The sequence below is a fragment of the Sander vitreus genome, chromosome 6, assembly GCF_031162955.1.
Source record: "Sander vitreus isolate 19-12246 chromosome 6, sanVit1, whole genome shotgun sequence".
In the NCBI taxonomy this organism is placed as follows: Eukaryota; Metazoa; Chordata; class Actinopteri; order Perciformes; family Percidae; genus Sander; species Sander vitreus.
The window spans coordinates 9,398,863-9,421,698 of record NC_135860.1 but is presented as its reverse complement, the minus strand read 5'-3'; the positions used below and the strand labels follow the sequence as shown (position 1 = coordinate 9,421,698).

The following is a 22,836-nucleotide window of genomic DNA, read 5'->3' as shown; positions in this document are numbered from 1 at the left end:
GGTTCGTTTGGGCAGGTGAGAACGTGGCAATCGAACTCTGCTGCGCACCAAAAGTGGACCAAACAAGCGTACCGAGACCTGCTTGAAGAGGTGGTCTCGGTACGCTTTCAATTGACTCTGGAGCGGTTAGTTTGTGGTGAGAACGTGATCCGTACTCGAATCGCACCAACTATATACTCCGTAAGTCTGAGCAAATTTCTCCTGTAGTCAGGTGTGTTTAGCAATCTGCGATGCAGCACCAGAGCAGCAAACTGTAGCAGCTTGCAGTGTTTCTATCACAGATATAGACTGCGGTCAAGATTGCTGTCCATCACTCGCATCTCCGTGGTCAAACCAGCTGCTGCTAAAATTGGAGACAGACGCTGCCGGCAGAGCGAAGTCTCTGTGACCAGAGCAGACGTAATAACGTCTCTCGCGAAAACAATGTCTGATAATTTTAATGAAATTAGCTGGTTTGACCATGGAGATGCAAGAAATGTGCACTAGTCCAGAACACAGGACCTTCTTCCTGTATTTACTTTCTTGCTCCCGCCACCAGACACATCCGACCAATAAGAAGGGTGGACGTTCTTGCCTGATTTGTAATGATGGATTTTGGTACACTTGGATTTTTCCAGGTGTGAAACCAAACCAAGCCGAACCGAGGACAAATCACTCCAAGTTTACAAACTCACCAACTGATTCGGACCAAAACAAGCGAACTACAGGTGTGAAAACGCCCTTAGGGGGCTGGCTTTGAATTCAGCAGGAGTGAAGTTGCAAATCATGCACACTTCAAAACATAGCAACTTGGAAGAAAAGCTTTTTTGATACATAATGACTTTAAAAATGTAAAGGCCCCTGAAAACTTTAAATGATTTCTGTGTAACGCTGGTATCCATTACTAAATAAGCAAACATCTAAATTAATAAGATTGCACACAATGTAAAATGCAGAAACTGGCTGTCAATCTTGTTAGGAGAATTAGTAGTAGTTTTAGCATTGAACCCTAACCCAAACATGAAAAGCAACACGTGGGGTAGCACAAATAAATATTATCATATAGAACATAGTGATGTAATCTTGCCTGTGATTGGTTTGCTGCAGGCCTCGCACTTCTTGGCGTACAGGCTGCCAAAGCACTTGAGGCAGTAAGGGCTCTCGTCTCGGGTGGTGAAGTGTTGACCCGCCAGCTGTGTCTTACAGCTGGTGCACACAAAACACTCCTTATGCCACGGCTCGTCCCGATAGGTCACACCACCTTTAGCCAGTGTCTGAAAATGAGATAGGTCAAAGGTCACATGGCGATTCTTTAAATTCACTTCTAAAATATATTCCCATGCACGTTCCTGCATAACCAGAATTAATCCTACTCATATGTCCCATTTTTTTCAGTTTGCATTGTTTCTTTCACTACCATGTACCAGGATCAGTGGGAATTCTCTGATAACTTGACTGACCTTTTTACAGCGTGTGCAGCGCGGGGCGAACTTGTCCTCATAGCAGGACACGCAGTAGTGTTCATCCTTGTCAGGGATGAACGACTTCGAGCCAATCGGCTGTTCGCAGCTGTGACAGATGAAGCAGCCCTCGTGCCATGTAGAGCCTCCATACTCCAACTTCCTCGTACCTAGCAGCAGAGAGAAAGAGAGATGACAGGAGGAAGAGAAAGAAGGATGGAAAGAATGACAGAGAGTAGAGGGAGTCTTAACTTTTTTTGTGTAGAATGCATTTTTTCCCATCCTTCATAGGATAGTTATGGCCATTTTGGTATTTTTTGGTGGTAGTTTTATTGAACTATGAAATGATACACTTCAATTGCTTGGATGCATATAAAACTCATTTTGTTTCACTAAGATTTATTTTATTTTAAATCATAATACCACAGGCCCCACACTTCTTTCCTACTGCTGGAAACTGGCGGCAGGCTGTGCAGAAAAGGATAATGACATTTTCCCCTCCATGTCCCCAACCAATCCATCTTCTACCCCTTGGCTGTTGAGTTTTTTATTATACCGTTTAGTTTATTCTATGGTGACGCAGTGGTTTGTGTGGGGTCGACATTTTGCATTAACGTTTTCCTACTTCTGGCTGTGTGCTGTGGTGTTCTCTAGTCAATAACTGCAAAACTCCCCTGCAAAAGCATTGCAGGTTATAAACTTACAGCAATTACAGTGGACGAAAGGAGGACAATATTAGCAGTTAGTTTTGAATATTTGACAAATAGATTATAAGCGAACTAGCTGAAATGCTAAATACAGTGCGCATAATTTTGGGGGGCAATTTCACAAGCATTCCAACAATCTTAAAGAGCTTGGAATACAATTTGAAATTATTAAAAATGTGGGTAATACCTCCTACACCTGGAAGCAAATCCTGCATTTTGCTCTCTGCATATAGTCTATTGTCAATATGCTTTGGATAGTTTATTTGTCCTACAGGGCCTCTTGTCCTTGCACCACATGCTACTATGTACTCTGTTGCTACAGTGCATTGTAGGTTTTCAGTGTGACTTTATATCAATGGATTTCCTATGGATATTTTTTTCTTGGCAAATAAGTTGTTTCAAACTTCAAAATAAAGCTAAAATAAGATGCTTTGTCACAGTGGACGGTGACAACAACAACAGAAATGCCTACTGAGCGAGAAAAGAAGAGGACCATTGTCTGAGAGACATGCAACATCCTGTGTGACCATCTCTGCCGCTTAGAGCATTGCAGCGGTTTTATCAGAGAGATCTTTTTAACCAAATCATCTTGGCTTGGTATTAAGTTTCTTCTCTCCTGTCGCCGACATAAACCACGTGCCTGTTTTTGAGGGTGTACATATTTCTATATGATGGCAAAAATGACTAGTTCTTTTCTTTAATTGGAGGAGAGGTAACACTATTAAGATTTGCAAACAAGTGCATCAGAATTTAAAGATACAGTGATGTGAAGAGTTTGCAGTATTGTATACTACTAAATCCCAGGATCTTTCCTAGTTAAGATGTCTTTGATCTGATCACTCTCTATAACTATTTGTTACTTCTCTAAACCTTCTTATTTTCATAAGAAAACATGTGATTACTTACAGTGGAAATAAAGGGGAATGTCATACTCTTCCTTAAATAATTTGCTGCTTTGTGAGGGCAGTGTAAGCTGCTACAGGGGCGCTGAAATAACTGACTTGCTTATCTCTTGTTATCATTAGTCTGCTGGCAGCCCGCCAGCCCTGGGGATCTGGCTTACAGACAACAAGTCAAGCAGACTGGCAATTACTCTGTCACATTCAGCACTGGCTGTTGCTCAATCGTGGACCCTCACCTTCGTCTCTCCATCTTTTTTTCTAAAACCTCTTTCCCATTCTATATCTGCTTGATCTGTTACCTTGTACTTTTCAGTCGCCCTGCTTCCTGGAGTTTGCCATGTCATCATTTTCCAAAGTCATTTGCCTATATATCTATCTTGAAATTTGAATTTGTATACTACATGGAAAATAAATGTGGGATGCAAAATAGGTAATGCTTAGTGGGTGACTGAAGTACCATAATATATGGTGCTGTCAAATGCATTATGTGCAAGGTATTTCACATGTCACTCTCTCTTTCATTGTATTCCATTTTAATCATCTCACTCTTCCTAGAGTTTAAGCTAAGCTATTTTTATATTTTAAAACACATAAAATAGTTGGAAAAAGAGTCATTCAGAGAGCACAGATGGAAAGAGCCTTAAATCTCAACACCTAAATCTCTTTATGCACAAATGTCTTGCACCCTTACCTGGCATGACGATTTTGTCGCAGGCTACACACTTGGAGGAGAACTCATTACAGTAGCAGTCATTGCAGAGCAGCGCTTCATCCTGGCTGGTAAAAGGCTCGTCTGCCAATGAGCGATCACAGCGGAAACAGCGGAAGCAGTGCTCATGATAGTGCCGGTCCTCATAGAAGAGCTCCTGGCAGCAGAACAAGAGGAGACAACAAGGAATTTGGAGGTCATTACATAAATAAAGCACAGAAATAAATGTACCTTTATTATTTTGAGTTTATAATTGTTTATTTTCATGTTATACATTTTCAGAATTTCAACCAAAAGGAGGCAAAGCTACAAAAGGAGCAGAGAGGAGTGTTGGATTGGGCTGGTTCAAACTGACACATGTAATGTCTGCATAGGCAGCAACAAGTATGTGGTTGCTCTGTGCCAGATGTACTAACGCTCTCGCGCCCACTTCAGGCGTATTTGTTTCGCAACGTACGCGTAAAAACATGGTGAGGTATGTACAAACAGGCCGCACTAACCGCAGACTGCCTGTTGCGGGAACTGAATATATATATATATATATATATATATATATATATACACAGTGTTGGGGAGTAACGGGATACATGTACCGGCGTTACGTATTCAGAATACAAATTATGAGTAACTGTATTCCGTTACAGTTACAATTTAAATAGTTGGTATTTAGAATACAGTTACATTGTTGAAATCGATGGATTACATGACGATACTTCTCTGTTTCACGGGTTTATTCACTCTCGCAACTCCATGCATTTCCCAGAAGCCCCAATATGAAAATGAAAAAATTAGCTATTTGCGTGATCACTGATAGGAGGTAAAGATGGAGCCGGAACCGGCACAACAGAGCCAGGGCAGGAATGCGTTTCTATCTTGGAATTCAAACAGCATTTCACATTAAAGAAAGAGAAGAGAGAACGAAATATAACTGTGCAGTGCAACTTCTGCTTGCCAGCAACCAAATTACTCCACCTCCAACCTGAAGAAGCATCTTAAAAGTAAGTAATTTTTAGCCAAGGATAGTCTTCTGCTGTAGTTTTACTGGTCACCTTGCTATTTTATAGTTGACGTGCGACTTTACATTCTCCTACATGCTGATTTACTAGTCCCAGAGCCGTTGAAAGACTAGCCCCGTTTGACATGTTAGCTAACGTTAGCTAAAATTAGCTCATGGTAGATTTTTGTAGTATGCAGTTCGGGACTACAAATACAAAAATCTGCTTGTTTAGGTACACATTCAGTCAGTTGGAACAGAAGAACACACCAGAATAGGCCTGTTTAGTAAGATGTATGTGATGGCCGCATTCCTACTTATAAAATGCAATTCAATGTGGAAGTAATCCAAGTATTCAGAATAATTTACTCAGATTGTGTAACATAATGGAATACGTTACAAATTAAATTTTTGGGCATATACATATATATATATATATATGCATATGCATTCACGGGAGGGTCAAGGGGAAAGTGGGAGTTTCCCATAAAGAGATGGGAGGGGAAGCGTAAAGCGCGCCTAATTATGTATTCCGCAGTATGTACAAAAACCGCCCGTGAAAGCATGTCTCTATTTTGCGGTGAAAATTCTCCGCCTCTTAAAAGCAGGTGTAAACCTGGAAGCGGGTTTCCTCGCATATGCCTCCTGGTGAAATGGCAGCAGTAATCCGAGCAAGACAAGGACATAGGCCAAGGAGACGAGCTGAAAGGACTTTTGCCACAAGGATCACACTTTTTCAGTTGAGTGAACACAAATCATTAAGCGTTACAGATTAAGCAGCCATGCAATATTACAGTTACTGGAAGAAATTAAAGATGACATCGTATCTCCGACTCAGCGTTCACATTCCATTCAAGCAGTTGTTAAACTCCTCGCTACATTACAAATATTGGCATCAGGATAATTTCAAACAGTATACTATACAGTAACAGAATACTCAGCTGTATCATAGCACAAGTACTTAACGCTTTACTTCAGCGCAATTTACGGTATAGTGGGCAAAGACAGGTGCTGATTACCCGATGAACTGCAGATTTGGTAAATACGACGTAAGCTGAAGTATCACAGCGTGCGTGTTCTGCAGGTTGGCCATGGTGCTGATAACGCTACATTCGCAAATGTACGTACATCTGGCCCTCTGTGTGTACGTGTTCAGACTGTATTATATTTGTGAGCACACTTCTTTAAACCTACATTGTGTAATTTTTTGAGATGATTCTTAGCAAAAAACCCTTTGTTCTTTCACAAATATGTACTCATTCATGTGTAATTACTTACACCAAATAATCAAAGTATTCTCGTAAACGTAGAATCTGACATTCAGAATCATTCAGAATACATACGAGCGACTCGCTCGAATGACGGCAGCCATGTAGCGCCTCCATCTTTAAAATACATTAGCCAAAGAGGGACATACCTCCGCATTTCGCCCTCTTACACCTATTGGCACCGTGACGAATGCAAGGGGTAGATTACTCGCCAGGGAAGCAAAAAAGAGAATTAAAATGACAACGCGACAGGCAAAGCAACAAGACCAAAGTTAATATTGGAGTGGCTAGGACAGCTGCGTGTAAACAATGGAGAGAGCCAATTTCGGGTTTGGCCACCGTAGGAGGAAGGGCTAGAAAGTAATATTCAGTTGGTTGTCATATACAATTTCACCGCTAGATTGGAGAAATTCTTACACAATGTAGCTTTAAAAAAAGACAAGTCTCACAAGGATGTTAAATTGATTGTCTAAAGGGCACTGAGCCAAGAACATGCTGGCTTTATTTATCACCAACTGCCCATGAGGGTGTTGATAACGCATTGGCCTCCTTAGCTAAACAAACTACTAACCACTGTAACATGCTCCATTCTGTAAACTTCAATAAGTAGCGTAGGCCAGTCTTAAATGATCCACTTCATGTTAGTGTTTTCCATTAAGGGAAGATTCAATTTTAACTTGATTGTGGTGAAGAGGGAGACATTCCCTCATGCTGCATTTTTACAGTCTTAGACAAAATTAGCCCATTGGCTTATGTGGACTTAGTGGAAATTGCCTGTATAATTGCATGTTAAATTAGCCTTTACTATGTCTTGCCACACAAAGTATAAGGAACACGCCTAATTTAGCATGTATTATGCGTCATTAACATGACATAACTTTTGTTACAGCTATCCAACGCCATGTCAAAACATGGTAAAAAATGGCTTGAACCTAAATAGAACAGATCTTTGATGTGCTTTACCTTTGTTTAAACTGTTAAAATGTGGCTTACAGTGTGGAAAGACTAAGGTCATAAATGTGGTTCATTCCAGTGCATGTATTACAGAAAATAAATGTTATGTTTCAACTGAAATACTGTATGTACTCTACTTGTTACTGTTGTGCAGAAGATAGATGATTGCATGTCTGATCATGTCAAAATGGATGCCTTACCCTTGCGTCATGGCCGATCAGCTCTTTGCACTCATCACATGTGTTGGAGAACAGGCTGTCGTAACAGGGGATGCAGTAGGGACTGTCATCTGACTGGATGTACTTGCGGCCATACAAGGACTCCTTGCAGTTGTCACAGTCAAAACTGTCAGCCATTGTTATTTACTGTAAACCTGAAACACAGAAAGGAGACTCTCGAGTCTGCAACATTTAAAAAAAAACAAAAAAAAATGCCTACAAATCCACAAGATATATGGACAAGAACAGAGGGACAATAGAAGAGGGGAAGAAAAGGAGGGAGAGTCCTGAGGAATGATTCAGTCACCTTTTCCGGCACAGCAGTTGGACATCAGTATAGACTTTCCCTGCCAATATTTACTCTGTAAATACTTTGGCTTGTACCAGCAATGGAGCTGAGCTCAAACAAAACACGCTGTGCAAGTGGGAGCAAGTAAAAAAAGAGTGAGAATGATATAGAGCAACAAGAGAGGCAGCACACAATGCCTATTAAGTTTTATTGCTGTGTGATGAAAGTGTTGTGGATGCAGAGGGAGGGGACAAGACAAGAGAGGGAGCTGTCACGTTGCTTTCTCTCGGTAACTACCAAACTCCTTCCTGTCGCTGTCAACCGCTCAAAATCTGCAACATAAAGATTAAAGCCCCTCTCTTATGACTAAGTGGGAATACAGTAGTGCATCCTTGCATGTGAAGCCATCACACACACCTGCAATTATTTATGAGGCAAGGATATTATTTATTTATAACCCTATTTGCGGGTAGAGCATGGACCACCAACCAATACAGAAACACCATGAAGCATTTGTGTTTGCGTGTGTCAAAAACCCAGACACTTGAAGCTGTTTGAACACGACTCCCTAAAAAGTAGCTTCCTGTCAGCAACTACAGATGCAAGATGCAACTACAGTAATGCATATACAGATACAGGAGGTGTACTGTCTTAAGTACATGGATTTCACAGTGCGAAAGGCCCCTTGATCATGACTGAGCACACAACAAAGTGACAGATTAATATTGTGAGAGCATTATGGCAACAATATCAGGTTGCCAAAATATTACAGCATGGCTGGAGGAAAGCCCAGTGATAAGTGATACTGCCCTCTGGCAGGGTGCACTGCTGGCTACTCATTCCCACCACCCAGTAATAATAATCGCCTCTGATATAATAATCAATCAAACTGCAAACTTGCCCTTTGCTGCCTGTATTACACACACACACACACACACACACACACACATGCAAAAACGTCCACCTACGCAAGTGCACAAATAGCATATACAATTCACAGAGGAGACATGCATACACTCACACACTAAAACACAGGGTGACACAGAAAAGGGAACAAAGACTAAAAGCTAAATCACATAGGATCCATCATCAAAGAAAACATTAGTCCCAGACTCTCATGTTTCATCTGTCTCAGCCGTTTGGCGAGACAAAAGCTCTTAATGAGTCGGGGTGAGAAAGTCAAGATCCAACAGACTTCACCTGTTAACAGCCTTCATAGTCAACCCAGTGACAGGCTTTTTGTTAACACAACACCACTTCTCCAAACTGGAGAGACACTCTCAGCACCCTTTGACGGCCCTAAGACGTAAATTAGAAAGTGTAAATGCTCAACACCCCTGCAGCCGTGTGCGTACACTGGCTGGCATCATTAGATTGCTATATCTCTCTATCTAGTGACTGAATGGATACATATTTATATCTATTTATAGTAACCATCTTAAAGTTATGGCAAAATATCAGAATAAGCAGCTGTGGTTGGCCTGTGTAATGTACAGCCAGGTGCTGAACTTGCAAAACTGTGTTTTAACATCAATTACTGTACATTTGACACACATTATCCATCAGGCGTTGCCATAAGCCCACATAACCACAATCTCAACATTAGATCAACAAAGTAAAGAGCTGAAAATGAGCAATATGACCTTAATATTATTTGCACTGCTAGGTAGGTATGTGCTGCCTTCGCTTGCCATGTAAGCGAACGAGACAAGGCATGACTCACAATGCCGGGAGGCCAGTGCTATGACGTCTGATGTCAGCTTTAATTTCCAAAGCAAATCAGACAGCTGTTTATTGCCCTCCCAAATTCATATGTATCATCAACATATCCATGTACTAAAAGGCTGCAGAAAGTAGGTCATGAAATATCTCAAATGCAGATGTCTACAGTAACTAGCCAACGTCCTTATACCAGAGATAGATCACTGGTTGCCCATGGTCGCATTATTTCCACCCTAGTCCCATGCAGCCTTAGCTAGTCTCCTTCTCTATAAAGATTTTTATGTTCTCCAGAGAGGTGCTAATTTGCCAGCAATCAGGTTAATATTAAATAACGGATAGTCTCGCATTGCCAGACCTATCTCCACACCGCTGTGTCAGCACTGCAGTATGGCCTGGCTACACCACCTATCTCCTGTATTCTGGGATAGAGAAAAAACTGCTCTGGATTGTTTGCATTTCGTTAAACTTATCACAACCGTCCTGGGTGGCGCTAAGCCCCGATAGCGGAGATAACAAGAGGGGAGGAACATCTGGTGCGTGACAGATGCGCCGGATGTCAGGCTTTATCCCAGCAATGTACATCTATTGAGCCAGACTAAGTAACGGGGAACTCACTAAAGCACAGATGAGAATGTTACACTCAATTGCAAAGATTCCAAAGCCTGATTCATGAATATGTATTACTTTAGAATCAGAAGAAGGGCTTGTTTTGACTTCCAGGTCTTGTTGTGTTTCCATTTCAGAGCGATTCACTTTGAGTATCAGTGTTTGAGTGGCCAATGCAGAGCCTGAAATGAACTCCTGATGGCACAAGCTCCCACAGAGAGGGGCATGACGTCAGTGCACTGACCCCTGGGCAATGGACTAAGACGTGACTGCATGCAGTAATTGCTGACCCAAAACCCACAATCCCAAATTGAAGAGAAGGGAGAGAAGAGATAAGAAAAGTTGGATCTGGGTCATGATAGAACTCCAGTCCAGAGGCCAGTTCTCACAGGGCTTTGTATCTACTACTGTATATGCTTCCCAGCAGAGGTTCATCTCCTTCATGTCCAGAACCCAGTGACTAAGAACCCCACTGTGGGTTAATAATGTTTTCGTATACCAGAGCTGTGACTGATGGTTTGTTGCACAGAACCATCTGAGAAGCCGTCATTGGAAACTTTCTAGAAAAGGGCAGGCACTTTCAAAAAATACATCCGTCTATTACGTCCGCCATTGTTGTTTTGTGCGAAACAGTTGCAGCCATCACACACACCTAAAAACCATGCCGTAGCTGCCAGTAGCTCCTCACTGGAAGCTGATTGGTTCGGTGAGCTGGTAGTTCAGACTCAAACTCATTATTTGAAGCCTGACAAGATAGATTTTCGTTTGATATGGTGATCCCGCGATTCTCGCATGATCTCTTGATATCGCAAGAATCCAGCTCCTGTGCAAGGTAAACTAAGCTCAGGCTGCTGGGAAAAATGTGGGCTTCAAAGAAATCACCACAGCCTCCACACAAGACAATAGTCCAGAAATATTGTACGGAGTTTAATTATAGTATTGCAGCACAGCATGGGGATCTCTGTTTAATAGTCCTGTATGTCCCTTACCGGCTAACGTATTTCAAGATGCCGCATTAATATGGAGCATCTACCCCAGTTCATGCAAATGAAAATGTAAATTTCAAGCCAATAGGAATACTTGGAATTGATGGTGGTGGTAAATATTCATGAAAAAGGACAAGTTTGTGAACGGGCAACACAGATTTTGATAATGAACAACTAAACACATTACACACTGGCCCTTTAATGAAAACCAAAATCCTCAGTGTGTTGTTCACAGAACTTTGGAGGCTCAGGAACTACATTTAGTGATTTTTCTTAAACGGAAAAGTAAGATCGGAATTTGTTGTATGTGTAAATTAATGAATTCTGATTACACATAGCATTTTGTTGGCATGGTATAAGCAGGATAATTCCCCTTATGTTGCGTGGTTCTAGGCCCTGCATCATCAATTACAATGATGGAATTTGTCGGATTTAATCCCTTAGTTAATATTCTGCAGTGTAATAAACCTTGAATCTTCCCGGGGCTGCAAACAGACATTTAGACATCCGGATGTAAAATAGCAGAAGAATGCCAAGGCTACATTCTACTAGTCCTCACAACCCTCTCTGATTGGCATAAGGGGGTGAAGTTCAGGGCCAATAGTGAGATACCACAGAGCAACAGACCAATGCAAGCAAGCAGGCCTGTATGCTGTTGCTGGGCAACATAGTCATGGTTGGTTACTGAAGGGCTAGCAGATACCCTGTCCAGACCGGTCCCACAGTCAGGCCTGTTAATCCCCAGCCCAAACTTTGCTTACGCTCTGGTTGATTCCAAATGAACAGTCCGCACAGCCTGCTGGGAACGAGCCTGCCATTTCTCCCCCCCCCCTTTCCCTGCCATCCATTAGAAGAATCTGCTTGTAAATTACCTGTTTCATTAAGACTAGACAAAGCACTTGACATCATGTTACGTCAACAGAAAAGAGAGATTATCTTGACCACAGCAGCCAGATGGTTGTGTACTGCACAAGCAAAATGACAAAATAACTACAAAATGTCTTCATCTCCAATGTCTCTCACTGCCATTAAGTTCTACCTTACACTAGAGGAGAAAAAGACGACACTACTGTGTCGACTAATTGTAGAAAATGTATAATAAAATGCAATATATAAATTGCACTGAAAATGTTCACGTTTGGAATGTTATGTAAAAGTCATGAAAACTGACTTTCAAAACGGTAATTTCTAACTTACTAGTTAAAAAGTCTGCCGACACCTAGTGTGGATCAGTTTGTTACATTAATATTGTAATGTTGCATCTACCAACAGGCCCATTTACAATAAACAAATGTAAACAAAAAAACACAAAATCTAACTCTAGGTTCACAACAAGTATTTTCAGGACCAAGGATGTTTTTCTTTCAATGTTTTGGGCATATTTTCAGTGTCTTTATATTTAGCACTACAAGGAAATGAAGCCCTATTTTAATCTAAATGTAAATGATTTTCCATGAGTCCATAAAGTTGATGTCAGTGGAGCAACTGTTCTTTTTGTCACTTGTTGACACTGTGTCAATAAGGGACAACAGCTAATTCAGTTTTTTCCCCTTCCTTGCAACAAAAAAACCCACATTTTGTGGCTTTGACAATGCAGGGCCAATGTGGAAATGTCATATCTCTAACATAAAATAAAGTCACAGAGCAGGTGTTGCAACTGTATCCATTCTGATAAGACAACATGACCGGTGGTGGAAATAGCGTCATAGTCTGCCTATGATGCCTGAAGATTTCAAAATGGTTTGGTTTACTGCCAAGTGGGGAACGTTGCAAACGTTGTGGCTGTGCTGTAGAATGAGGTCTGCAAGTTAGGAAGAAACCATTTCAATACTAGGGCAACTGCTCTATTTGTTACGTCTGTGTTTATAGGTCCATAGTGCGCTTTTATGTCCAAGTGAATACTTTAACAAGTGTGGATTTTACTGTGTATAGTAAGATCCGATTTACTTTAAGAAAGTAGTTACAAAAGCCTCTCAGTCACATTTAACTGTGTGATCTTTTGGCAGCAAATAGACTCACAGACCAGAGGAAGGAGTGTGTTGCTGAGCAGGTCCCCTTTCAAAAACACACTGTTTCCTTTTATACAGGTCCCAGAGGGAGTGATGAAGCAACAGAGTAGAAATAAAAAAACAAAAAAACAGTGAGACAAGAAAAGAGAGAGAAAGAAAAAAAAGGTGACATTTAGAGGCAAATGAATACTGGAGCAGGATCTTAACATACAGTCTGACAAGTCTTAAATCAAATTAGAGGAAAGCTGCGTTTGGATAAACACACACCATCGCATTGCCTTCTGTCTGGTGCCTGGACATCTTCCAGATACAGTTAAGCTCCTTGGCTGGCTTTGAGATGTAGAAAAAAATACAGCACTGGACACTTAAGTATACCATTTGAGGGCCTGGCTGAGCATATCAAAAATAAAGTACAATGTCAAAAACACACTTCAGAAAAGTTCATTTGTGTCTCAGTCCAGTGGCCACTTGAAAAGAGCCTGATGGAGAAGTCGTCTGATCTTAGTTATTCCAGCACCTCATGACCGTCGAAGACTTTTCCATTTGGTGAATAATGCCAAAAAGGCAAAGACATGAATTGCACAAGACTTTTTTAATGGTCCAGAACTTATGTTCATGACACAATGTCAGAGGGATTACAATATGTTTTTCTTTAAGGAACTGAAAAACCGAGGTCAGGTTTCCTTTAGAAGAAGCTTCCAGATCCACTCATTCTATGAGACTGGTCTCTCCACAAGCTAAATCACATAAACATGACTAACTGTCTGCATGGGCAACAGTTTAGAACCATTCAGGTCACAATAAAACAACACAAAAGTTGGACGTTGAAAGATATTTGGTATTAGTCAAGTTTGGGGTGCAGTTCCTGCTGGCTTTCGCTGCATCAGATAAAAGAAGTCCAGTAATCAAAAGGACACTCTGAGGCAATGAATCTTATCACAGGAAGAGGAGGAAATTGCTCATGAAGGAGAGATAATGCAGCAGCCCCATTCATAAACAGACGTGCTTATTTAAACAAGCTTACAAGTACTGAGTGTGGACATACAAAAAGCATTTTAATTTTGATGTTAAGAAAGAATTTTTGCTTACTTAAAAGGTCATAAAATTGTCAGTTTAGTGTAGTTGTGAGACAAAAAACTGTAATCATCATCATGACATTGATATGACGGCTTTGAGCCATCATTTATACGATGGGGTCAGCAAATGTTCAGATAGAGTAAACAACCAGTGACTCTACTATGAGTGTTGTCATTTTTGTAATCTCTTTGCCTTGCATTAGGAGGAGAACATGGGCCACACACATTTTCAGGATACTACATGAGCCTATAAGCACAAAGCTACTAAGAAAAGTTTAATTCACTGGCTCTTTTTTTAAATAACAAAAATGAACGAGCTGTGGCTGGGCGGAGGGGAGTAAGGGTGGGGGTCGATCCGGGGGCACCTGAGACTGATTCTTTGTGGGAGCCTGGGTCAGACTTGACGATACAGCACAGGCTGCAGGACCAGACACTGGAGCACTAACCTGTTATTGTCCCTGAGCGTTTAAACACTGCCTGGTGTGGAGTGGGAGGAGACAGAGGGCTTAAATGAAAGCCAACATCATAAACATAAAGGAGGAAAATGACTACCTACAGCAGCAAATGTCACCACGGCCTTTGTAATTTGTCCCTTCTTGGCAACTTTTAATGACCATGCAAGTGTGGGGTTATGACTTGATGTCTTTTAATATTAGCCTTGATTCTGTTGTGTGGTACACACTGCAGCATTAGAGTAAAGCTGCCAGTGAACAGCAGCTGGCCTAAAAGAACTGTACGTCAAACCTTCTGGACTCAATTATTATTAAAGGATTTGATATGGTGATTTAAATGAGTACAAAGGATAAACAGAAAGCCTGCACTGACGTATGTTTAGTTGTACTTAAAACATACATTTGTCATAATCTGGCAGTTACTTGGCGAACAGAGACTTGAGGACGTGCTTGCTGGGAGGACTCCATGTGCATATGGATGGCAAAAACTTCTGAAGAAATGTGCAGCTGAAAATGCAATTGTCACCGCTCATCTGTCCCCTTCCACAAGCCAGTCTCAATCACAATGCTCCACTAACACCAAACAATAACATTGCAATTATTTTAAATCATACAGTACTGTCCCAACCACCACGAGGGAAAGTTTGGAACTCAGGAATGAATCTGACTTTATTTATATATCACTGTGTGTCTGGATGACCAAAAGACTACATTTTTGGCCTACATTTGTCTTCCTTTGAAGCCCAAAAAATTGCTGCTATACATTAGCGCTACACATCTGGTTTGCATTAGGGAAACTATGCAGTCAACTCCTGTGTGCCAGTGGAGGTTTTGGAGAGTCACTGCCTGGAGAATGCAAGAAAGGTTGTCTTTTTTTTTTCTCCCTCTGTGCTGGTATTTGCCGGTAAATGTTTAGATGGCAAAGGGAAAGCTGGAGCGAGCGAGAAAGCAAATCTTGAAAGCAAGCAAAAAATCTTGACAGTCTGCTAGCTGATCTTTGGATACACTTTGAGGCGGTAAACAGTGTGGTGAGAGGAGAGGAAGGTAAGGAATGCAGAAACAATGGAGTTAAAGAGAGTGTGCGATTAACAAAAAGATTAAAAGCTGATGCCTGCTGAACAAAACTGTATCATCACACAGATACACATACTGTATACAGTAAAGGGAAAGGTGCTGAAAGATCTCAGGGTAACAGTTATATTTTCTGGGGGTCTCACTCAGTGCTTTGGTGTGGCCGCTGGTTTTAGAATAAATAAGTTGAACTGGGTTGTTCTAAGGCCTCCGTATGAGAGGAAGAGTATATTATTTGTCTTTAAACAAACATGGCCATTAATCCCAGGGACCCCTTCACTCCAAAGTTTCCCAAGGCAGATTTGTGCCCAAAAATGGATATCATTATCCTTGATATATTCACATCCTCCCTGTCGTCATCTACCCTGTGATTCAAGGGATAGGGCATCCCTTTGAAATCTGAAGCTTTCACTGTTTACTGGAGACCCATCTCAGTTTTGACACCTGCTTTGTTTTTCTGAGGACTGTGGATCTGCACATTGTTTAAATAAATGTATTCACTTTCAAAGCACCGTGGCTTACTGTACTGTGTAACACAACACAGTCTCCATTCATAGCTGAGCAGAATGAGAAGTATGCATACGTAGTGAGGTCAGGGTACTTTCACTTGCAAGCTGGGTGATTCAGTTACTGGTTTGCAAGCCCCTTGAGAGGATGTTATTTTCACAGGACCAACCTCCAGAGCGGGAACAGAAAGAGCCCTTCTGATGACATATCTTCAGCGGCAAAACAGAAATATCAACATGTGTCTGTGTCTTTGCTACAGGCCAGACAGACACAGCGCATGTCTCGCAAGTCATCACAATGGAAAATTACCTCTGGACTTCTCATATAAATAAAACAAACTGCTTTAAACTGTCAAGGCTAACAGATATAAAGAGTTTGAACCATGTGCCTTTGAACTGTTGCTATGGACCATGAAATGATCATGGATATTGAGGATGCTTTGACTTGGCGTTTTTGCTTTTGATGTGATAGAAAATCGGACATGTTTTTTTTTTTGTCTTTCTGCTATGGCTATGTCTTTTTTGTTGAACTTTGTTAGAAAAGTGTGTGTTGTACAGTTTTGTGGCCTTGATACAAGCCCAAATACTGTCAGTTATCCTATCAGTTGTTCCTGTGCTTTGTCAGAGGGAAATGGGAAATTTCACTCTCATTTCATGGTAATGCAGATGATCTCAAAGATTTAAATAGACTGTCATTATTATATATAATTATGTTAGCAAAGTATATCAGGAGGGGAAGAAAGAAAAAAAACTCTTAATTCTGCCTTTTTAGCTCAGCTGATTAGCTCATTGAATGAAAATCCAATTAATTCTTGTTACAGTGTGATTTAACACAGTTTCACTGTGTACAGGTAACTAATTATATAGTTGTATAGTATAAAATCCACTAGTTAAACGTAACATAAATAATTGAAAAAGTCCAGTAAGCATGAAGATATGCCTGCATCATCATTTTGACTTAAACATGTCCTGACCACTGCTGTTTACACTTTGTGGCTATTAGTAACCCACAGGGACTGAAGACCAAGGCTAACTGTGAACCAAAAGACACAAAATGGCTCCAGCAGACTGGTCATTCCCAGGTGGTCTCCTAATGTTGCTGAGTCAGTGCAACTAGCCAGGACATCAAGGAGCTGGGATAAGGTTTCACAGGCTGCACACTCAGCAATCCAAGCATGCCACACACAACTGTGCAGTACACACCCACAACTGTTAGCAATTATTTATAACTCATTCAGACTTGCGGCTCGTGGCTGCAGTGATGGCACCTGACCCTGAGGTTAATGTCCAGACAAGACGGGTATATATTTTTTTAAAGCATACATCCCAACATCCCTACTCATGAACATTTAATATGTTGTTATAAGCAGGTGGATGTTTCCAATCCCTGTATACAGAGGGCTTTCATGGGTATTATACATTATAAGCAGTACTAAGAAAAATCTACATTCTTGACAACAGCTGCACGAATTAGCTCCCAAACCGCAACTGACCAAAATACTCACCCCTCTCCCTGCCCGAGTATGTAACCCTTAGAAGATGGGTTCATATGAAAAAAAAATAAAAAAAATAAAAAGCATTACGTTTGCTTAGAAAATCAAGGGGGGCCTGCCAAATGTGAAACAACTGGGATAAATATCTAAGAAGTCATTTCCAGTACATACAGCCATTTTTTCCCCTTCTCAGACACATCTCCCTGGCAACATGTAAACAGTGCCCTCATTCCCCTGGACCATAAACCTCTTGGCAGTGACGCTTAGCTCTCGTTTCATCCTGCGCAGCGCTGACTGAGGGTACAACCCAGCGTTTTATTAGGGATGCCGTGGCAAACTGAAAATTGATGTGTTTATGCCATAAAAAATATTGAACCCATCATGGGACTCATATATAATAATACATCCCAAACTTAGATCATTTAGGTAGATTTTAGACTTCCTTTTTCTACAGCGGAGCCTGTAATGCAGATGTAGGAAATCAGGTCAAACTTACTTAAAAAAACATTCACAAGTCACCAGTGCATACAGTTAAATGCATACTATTATATGTGTATTTTAAATCACCACACAGCAAAATCCCACCGCATAAAACCAAACATCTAAAAATAGACGTGATAATGTGGGTTGACCTCTGAAACATCCCTGTGCACCATTTTCCTGTCATAAAAACATATGTCTTCTTCCTTTACTCTGGTATGTCCTGTGAGAACCAAATGCGGGTTCTTATCCTTTGGGCAACAACCCCTTTCACCAGTGTGGGGTTGAGGGGTTGACAACAATGAGGATGTCCAAGCACACACACACACACACACACACACACACACACACACACACACACAGTGCTTATTCCTGTTACCCCAAACAGAGACATCCCTGGGACTTCTGGACTTCTCAGAAAGATGATCACGCACATTTGCAAACGCAGTCACAATAAAAAGGCAGCCGTGTTATGTCTAAACACACTGACACAGTCCTACAGAAGGGCAAAGTCGCAGAGACACAGACACACCTGCAGCCACGTGCACGAGTAGTCACACACTCTCAGCAGTATGCATACACACACACACACACACACGTGAACACACAAAGCTGAGGGTAGATAGAGGGTTCAAACAAAAAATAAACACAGCAGCCAAACTGGGGGACAATGGGTGACTTGTGCAGTAAGAGCAGACACATTGAGCAGCTGCATACACACACCCTCAGTTGGTTTAAGTCCCTTTGTGAGGACTTCCCCTCGAGTGTAATTACTGCTCATATTCACAATCCCCGGCTTTTCTGCTCGCATAAATGAAGCTGATAAGATCAAACAATTTGATGTATTTAGGAAACGAGTTTCAAACAAAGTGGAAAGATCTTGGTTATGACAATCCCAGCACATCGAATAGATGATGAATTCAAACCAGACTGAGGCACTGGGACGGACTACTGCCTTAGTCCTCGATCCTCACCAGCAGAACAGAAGATGGAAGTTGTACTTATTCAAACAATGATGTCATCATTGGTGAGACTACTGAATAGAGAGATTTAAACTGCTGATTTAAAAGGATGATAAAATCAGTTTCCATTTAGACTGTGCTGAATATCCTGTAAATTTCCCCTGATAATTCTGCATACTGCGGCAAAAAGGAAAACTAGTTGGACTCTGTAGGAACGTATCTCTCTTTACCCAATTTTTTAAGATCCCAGAGAGGGACCTCCTCTTTTTCCTCTTTGTCACTCTCACTGTTTGCTTTGACCTCTAAACATGTTAGTGAGGAGGCAGTCACGAGTCCATTGGATGCCCTGGCAGCTCAATTTTTGCTTGTTGAAAACCAAAGAGACACTGATTAATTGCCACATAATCAGGAAGTGCATATGTGAGTGGTATACGTGTGGAGGTTGATGACCTAAGGGTCATTTATCCCCCTCGCCGTAGCGCCAGGAGAAGGTCCCTGCTCTAAAATGCAGCAGGCAGGCCCTATGGCTGGAATGAGCTCACTTCAAAAGGTGTCCATAAATCACGCTGCCATGCATCCCAGGACTGCCTCCACCCTCCACCTTCCACTCTCCACATCCCCCAGTCGCTCACCCACCTACCCTTTTCTCTGCTGTCTGTCCAGTCTTGGTTCACCTAGACCTTGAGCCTTTGTGCATTACTATTTCTTACTTGAGCTTTTGCATTCACCCACACCGCCAGGACAGTTCAATTTGATTGTGTGGTGACCTGGCGGTTAGCAGGTCATGTAGAAATCAATCATAGCAGAAGAACAGGGGAGTAGATGAGTGATAGTGTAAGATGTAAACATGTAGTCACCCAAAACCGATTAGCATTGGTATCAAAAACCAATACTCCCTTTGGTAGACAATTGATCTAAGTGGATTTATCTGAGGTTCATTTAAGTGTCGAGAGAAGAGCTGCACGTTCAGAAAATCCTATAGTTAGTTTCTCGACTTTGCCCGAACAAAGCTGCAATCCGTCAGGTCCTTATCTCCCAGTGTCACACACACAGGGATCTCTTTATCATGCAGCCATGCAAAACACCATTCATCTTCCCCACCTAATTCATTATCAGTGATAAAATGCAAAGTCCCAGCAGCTGCAGTTGTTAAATGGAGAGACGACGTGAAAACAGTTGCTTTGGTAAACACTGATAGCGTGGTTGAATTATGTTGCTTTCCAAGAAGACCTGTCTATCTCTTTCAATCTATTAACCACAGCTCTTGCCTGACTCTTGTCCGACCTCAGTCTGCTTTTATCCTGCCTCTCTTTCCTATATAAGAGTATTGTTGGCTTCGAGGGATGCGGGGACATTGCTGAACACAAAACAGACACAAACAAAGTGAGAAGCTTGATGAATCCACAAGGCTCTCGCAACGGCTCCACGGCCTCTTCATCCATCAAGTAAAGTGTAAATGTATGTCACGCATCGTGTAAATTACCAGGATATATGGTTCTGCCTTGATTATTGGACTAGCAGAATCCAGTGGCGCTGGTAGACCAAGGTTAAAAGCTACATGGCACTAACACACAGCGCTGTGCAAAGGCACTGTAATACTCCCCTGACAGATCACCACAAGCATGAAGTGGTGTAACCAATGACCATCATCATGTATGACATCTCATACTATGGGACACTTTTTCTTCAGCAATCATTAAACCTTAAACAGTTTCCACTCGCCAGTGTAGAGAAAGCGTGCGATGGGATGAGGGTTTTAAAGGGGGGTTGAATACTTCCACAGTGAAGTCATGGTGCTTGTGTCATTGGCCCTTTGCTGTGCTTTGCTCACCGTCTGGCCCCCATTTTACCCATTGATCTGATTTCCATTGCCAACATTGGATGTGGTTCTGTTTGAAGCTGAATGTTTAGGCCCATTAAAGCACTAACAGAATTGCAAACTTATGGTGGACCCTAGGAAAAGTGAAGAAGAAAACAACTTAGTGATGTTTGCCAGACTCTTGAGAGGATTGGAGTTAACAGAATGTACAGTTTTGAGCAGCGTTCAGTGAGGTGGGAGAACGTACAACCCTATGCACACCTGGTGTTAACACGCTTCTTGCATCCTAGCTCGAGCTGGTTAATTCATGTTGATTAATGGCATTAAAATATAACTAAATCCCAATTCTCTTTCCCTCATAAGATGACATAGATCACCACTTATATTAAAAATGTAGAGTTTTTGATTGTATCATAATGCCTGAGAAGACTGCCGCCTGTTTTCAGGTCAGCATGTAATAGTTTATGTGCATTTATATAGTGCGTATATGTAGACTGGTGGCAGAGATGTGTTACATTTGCTCTTCACTGCTCCTAATGCGGTCAAGCACCATCTCTGTAGGTGCTTTGGCTGAATGCCTGAGACATATACACTACATCAAGCTGCCAGTTGTAATAGGGGTCTGTATCTGTCACATAATTTCTACGATATCACAGAGATGGTTTCATTTCTAGGCATAACTGAAAAGAGCTATACAGGAACGGTATCGTTAACTTCAAGAAGTGAAATCTACACCTGGCTGAAGACTTTATTAAGTGCAGAGTGTCTGTCTTTGATTTAGTGATGTTCCAGAAAATATAAGGTTTTGAATGGCAGGATGAAAGACTTTTCCATAGACACAAAAATATATTTCTTTTAAAGCTAAAGATAGACAACTGTAATTTTTGCCCATCAAATGATACTAAATTGCTACAAAAGTACACCAAGTCACTGTTCTTCCACTTCACTGTACCATCTGTAAATGTATTGCTGAACCACATGCACTGCAGCGAGTGCGCTTGACTGTACCCATCTATGCTTTTAAAGCTGTGGGAGAGACACAGGAGGCTATGGTGGAGCTTTCTTCATATGCAATAAAGTATATTTATGATTATGTGTTTTTGTAATCTCTGTGAACTGCGGTGACAGCTGAACCAGATAATCGTAGCAGCACCGGACTGCATTTCTTAAATATGTAGCTAAAAATATGAATAGATTTTTAATAATATATTTCAAAATTTGTTAAATTCTTTATTGGTTTCTGAATTTGTGCTAACTGACAGCTTTAGTTCATTCCATAGAATAGAGGTTTCTATAGTATGCAATTTTAGGAAATATATGTATATATTATATGTAATTATATATGTATATATGCTTCGTCTTATGCTTCATATAGATTATCTCAGATGCATATACATAGTAGAAATATATCGGAACAATTCAGGGGATATCATTTAAAATTCAAGAGGATGACCTCCACACAGCAGTGTGTGGATGTGCATGTGAGGACCTTTGGAGCTTGGTAAAAGAAAATTGGTCTGGCTACAGCACCAATGGCTTTACTCTCTAGAGAGTCTTCCAACACCAGATGATTATGCTAAATAACAGCCAAAGCAAAACAACAACAACGGCAGTATTCTCTGGTACTGGAGGTCTGGGAATCATTTGGTAATTGTGTTGAATGTAAATGCTCAGATCTCCCTCTGAACTGAGTTATGTCCGATTACTACAAACATCCTGAGCTCAATATGATCTGCTGGTTATAAATATGCTGTCAAACAAAGCAGTACTTCACTGTAATGTTCTCACTGCACCACTTTCAAGAACTTTAAATACATGAGGTGAATGAGAGCTGACGCCGAATGCTTTGGGGGAGTCACAAAATGTACATTTGTTGTGAAAAGGGTAAATAGTTTTGACACACTAATATAACACTAATAACTTTTCCAAGATGGAGAGGTGTTACACACAGAGTAAACTATACAGAGTAGGGACATGCATTTGTCTTCGATTACGCCTTTCTGTGACCCAGAAGGCAACAATAGTGTACTCGGGCCATTCCTCTCTCCATCTCATCCCTTCATTTTCTCTCCTAACGTCACCTGATGAAGCCAAGAAATCCCTCCTTAGCTCTCTGTTACTTCTCTGTCGTAAATCACCGTCACCTTCTCATCGAGGAGCTGACATCCTTTTAT

At 41.3% G+C, this 22,836-nt stretch overlaps 1 protein-coding gene across 1 annotated transcript in view; it reads right to left on the bottom strand.

Annotated features, from left to right (window-relative positions):
• The window catches only part of fhl3a (four and a half LIM domains 3a), a 30,982-nt gene that overhangs the window by 1,439 nt on the left and 6,707 nt on the right, over nt 1–22,836 (bottom strand). The window contains exons 2-5 of the mRNA XM_078252398.1: nt 7,174–7,346; nt 3,740–3,914; nt 1,440–1,609; nt 1,067–1,253 (exon numbers count right to left, since the gene is read on the bottom strand). Coding sequence (XP_078108524.1) covers nt 1,067–1,253; nt 1,440–1,609; nt 3,740–3,914; nt 7,174–7,329 — 688 coding nt within the window. The 5' untranslated portion in view covers nt 7,330–7,346. The remainder of the gene's footprint in view (nt 1–1,066; nt 1,254–1,439; nt 1,610–3,739; nt 3,915–7,173; nt 7,347–22,836) is intronic.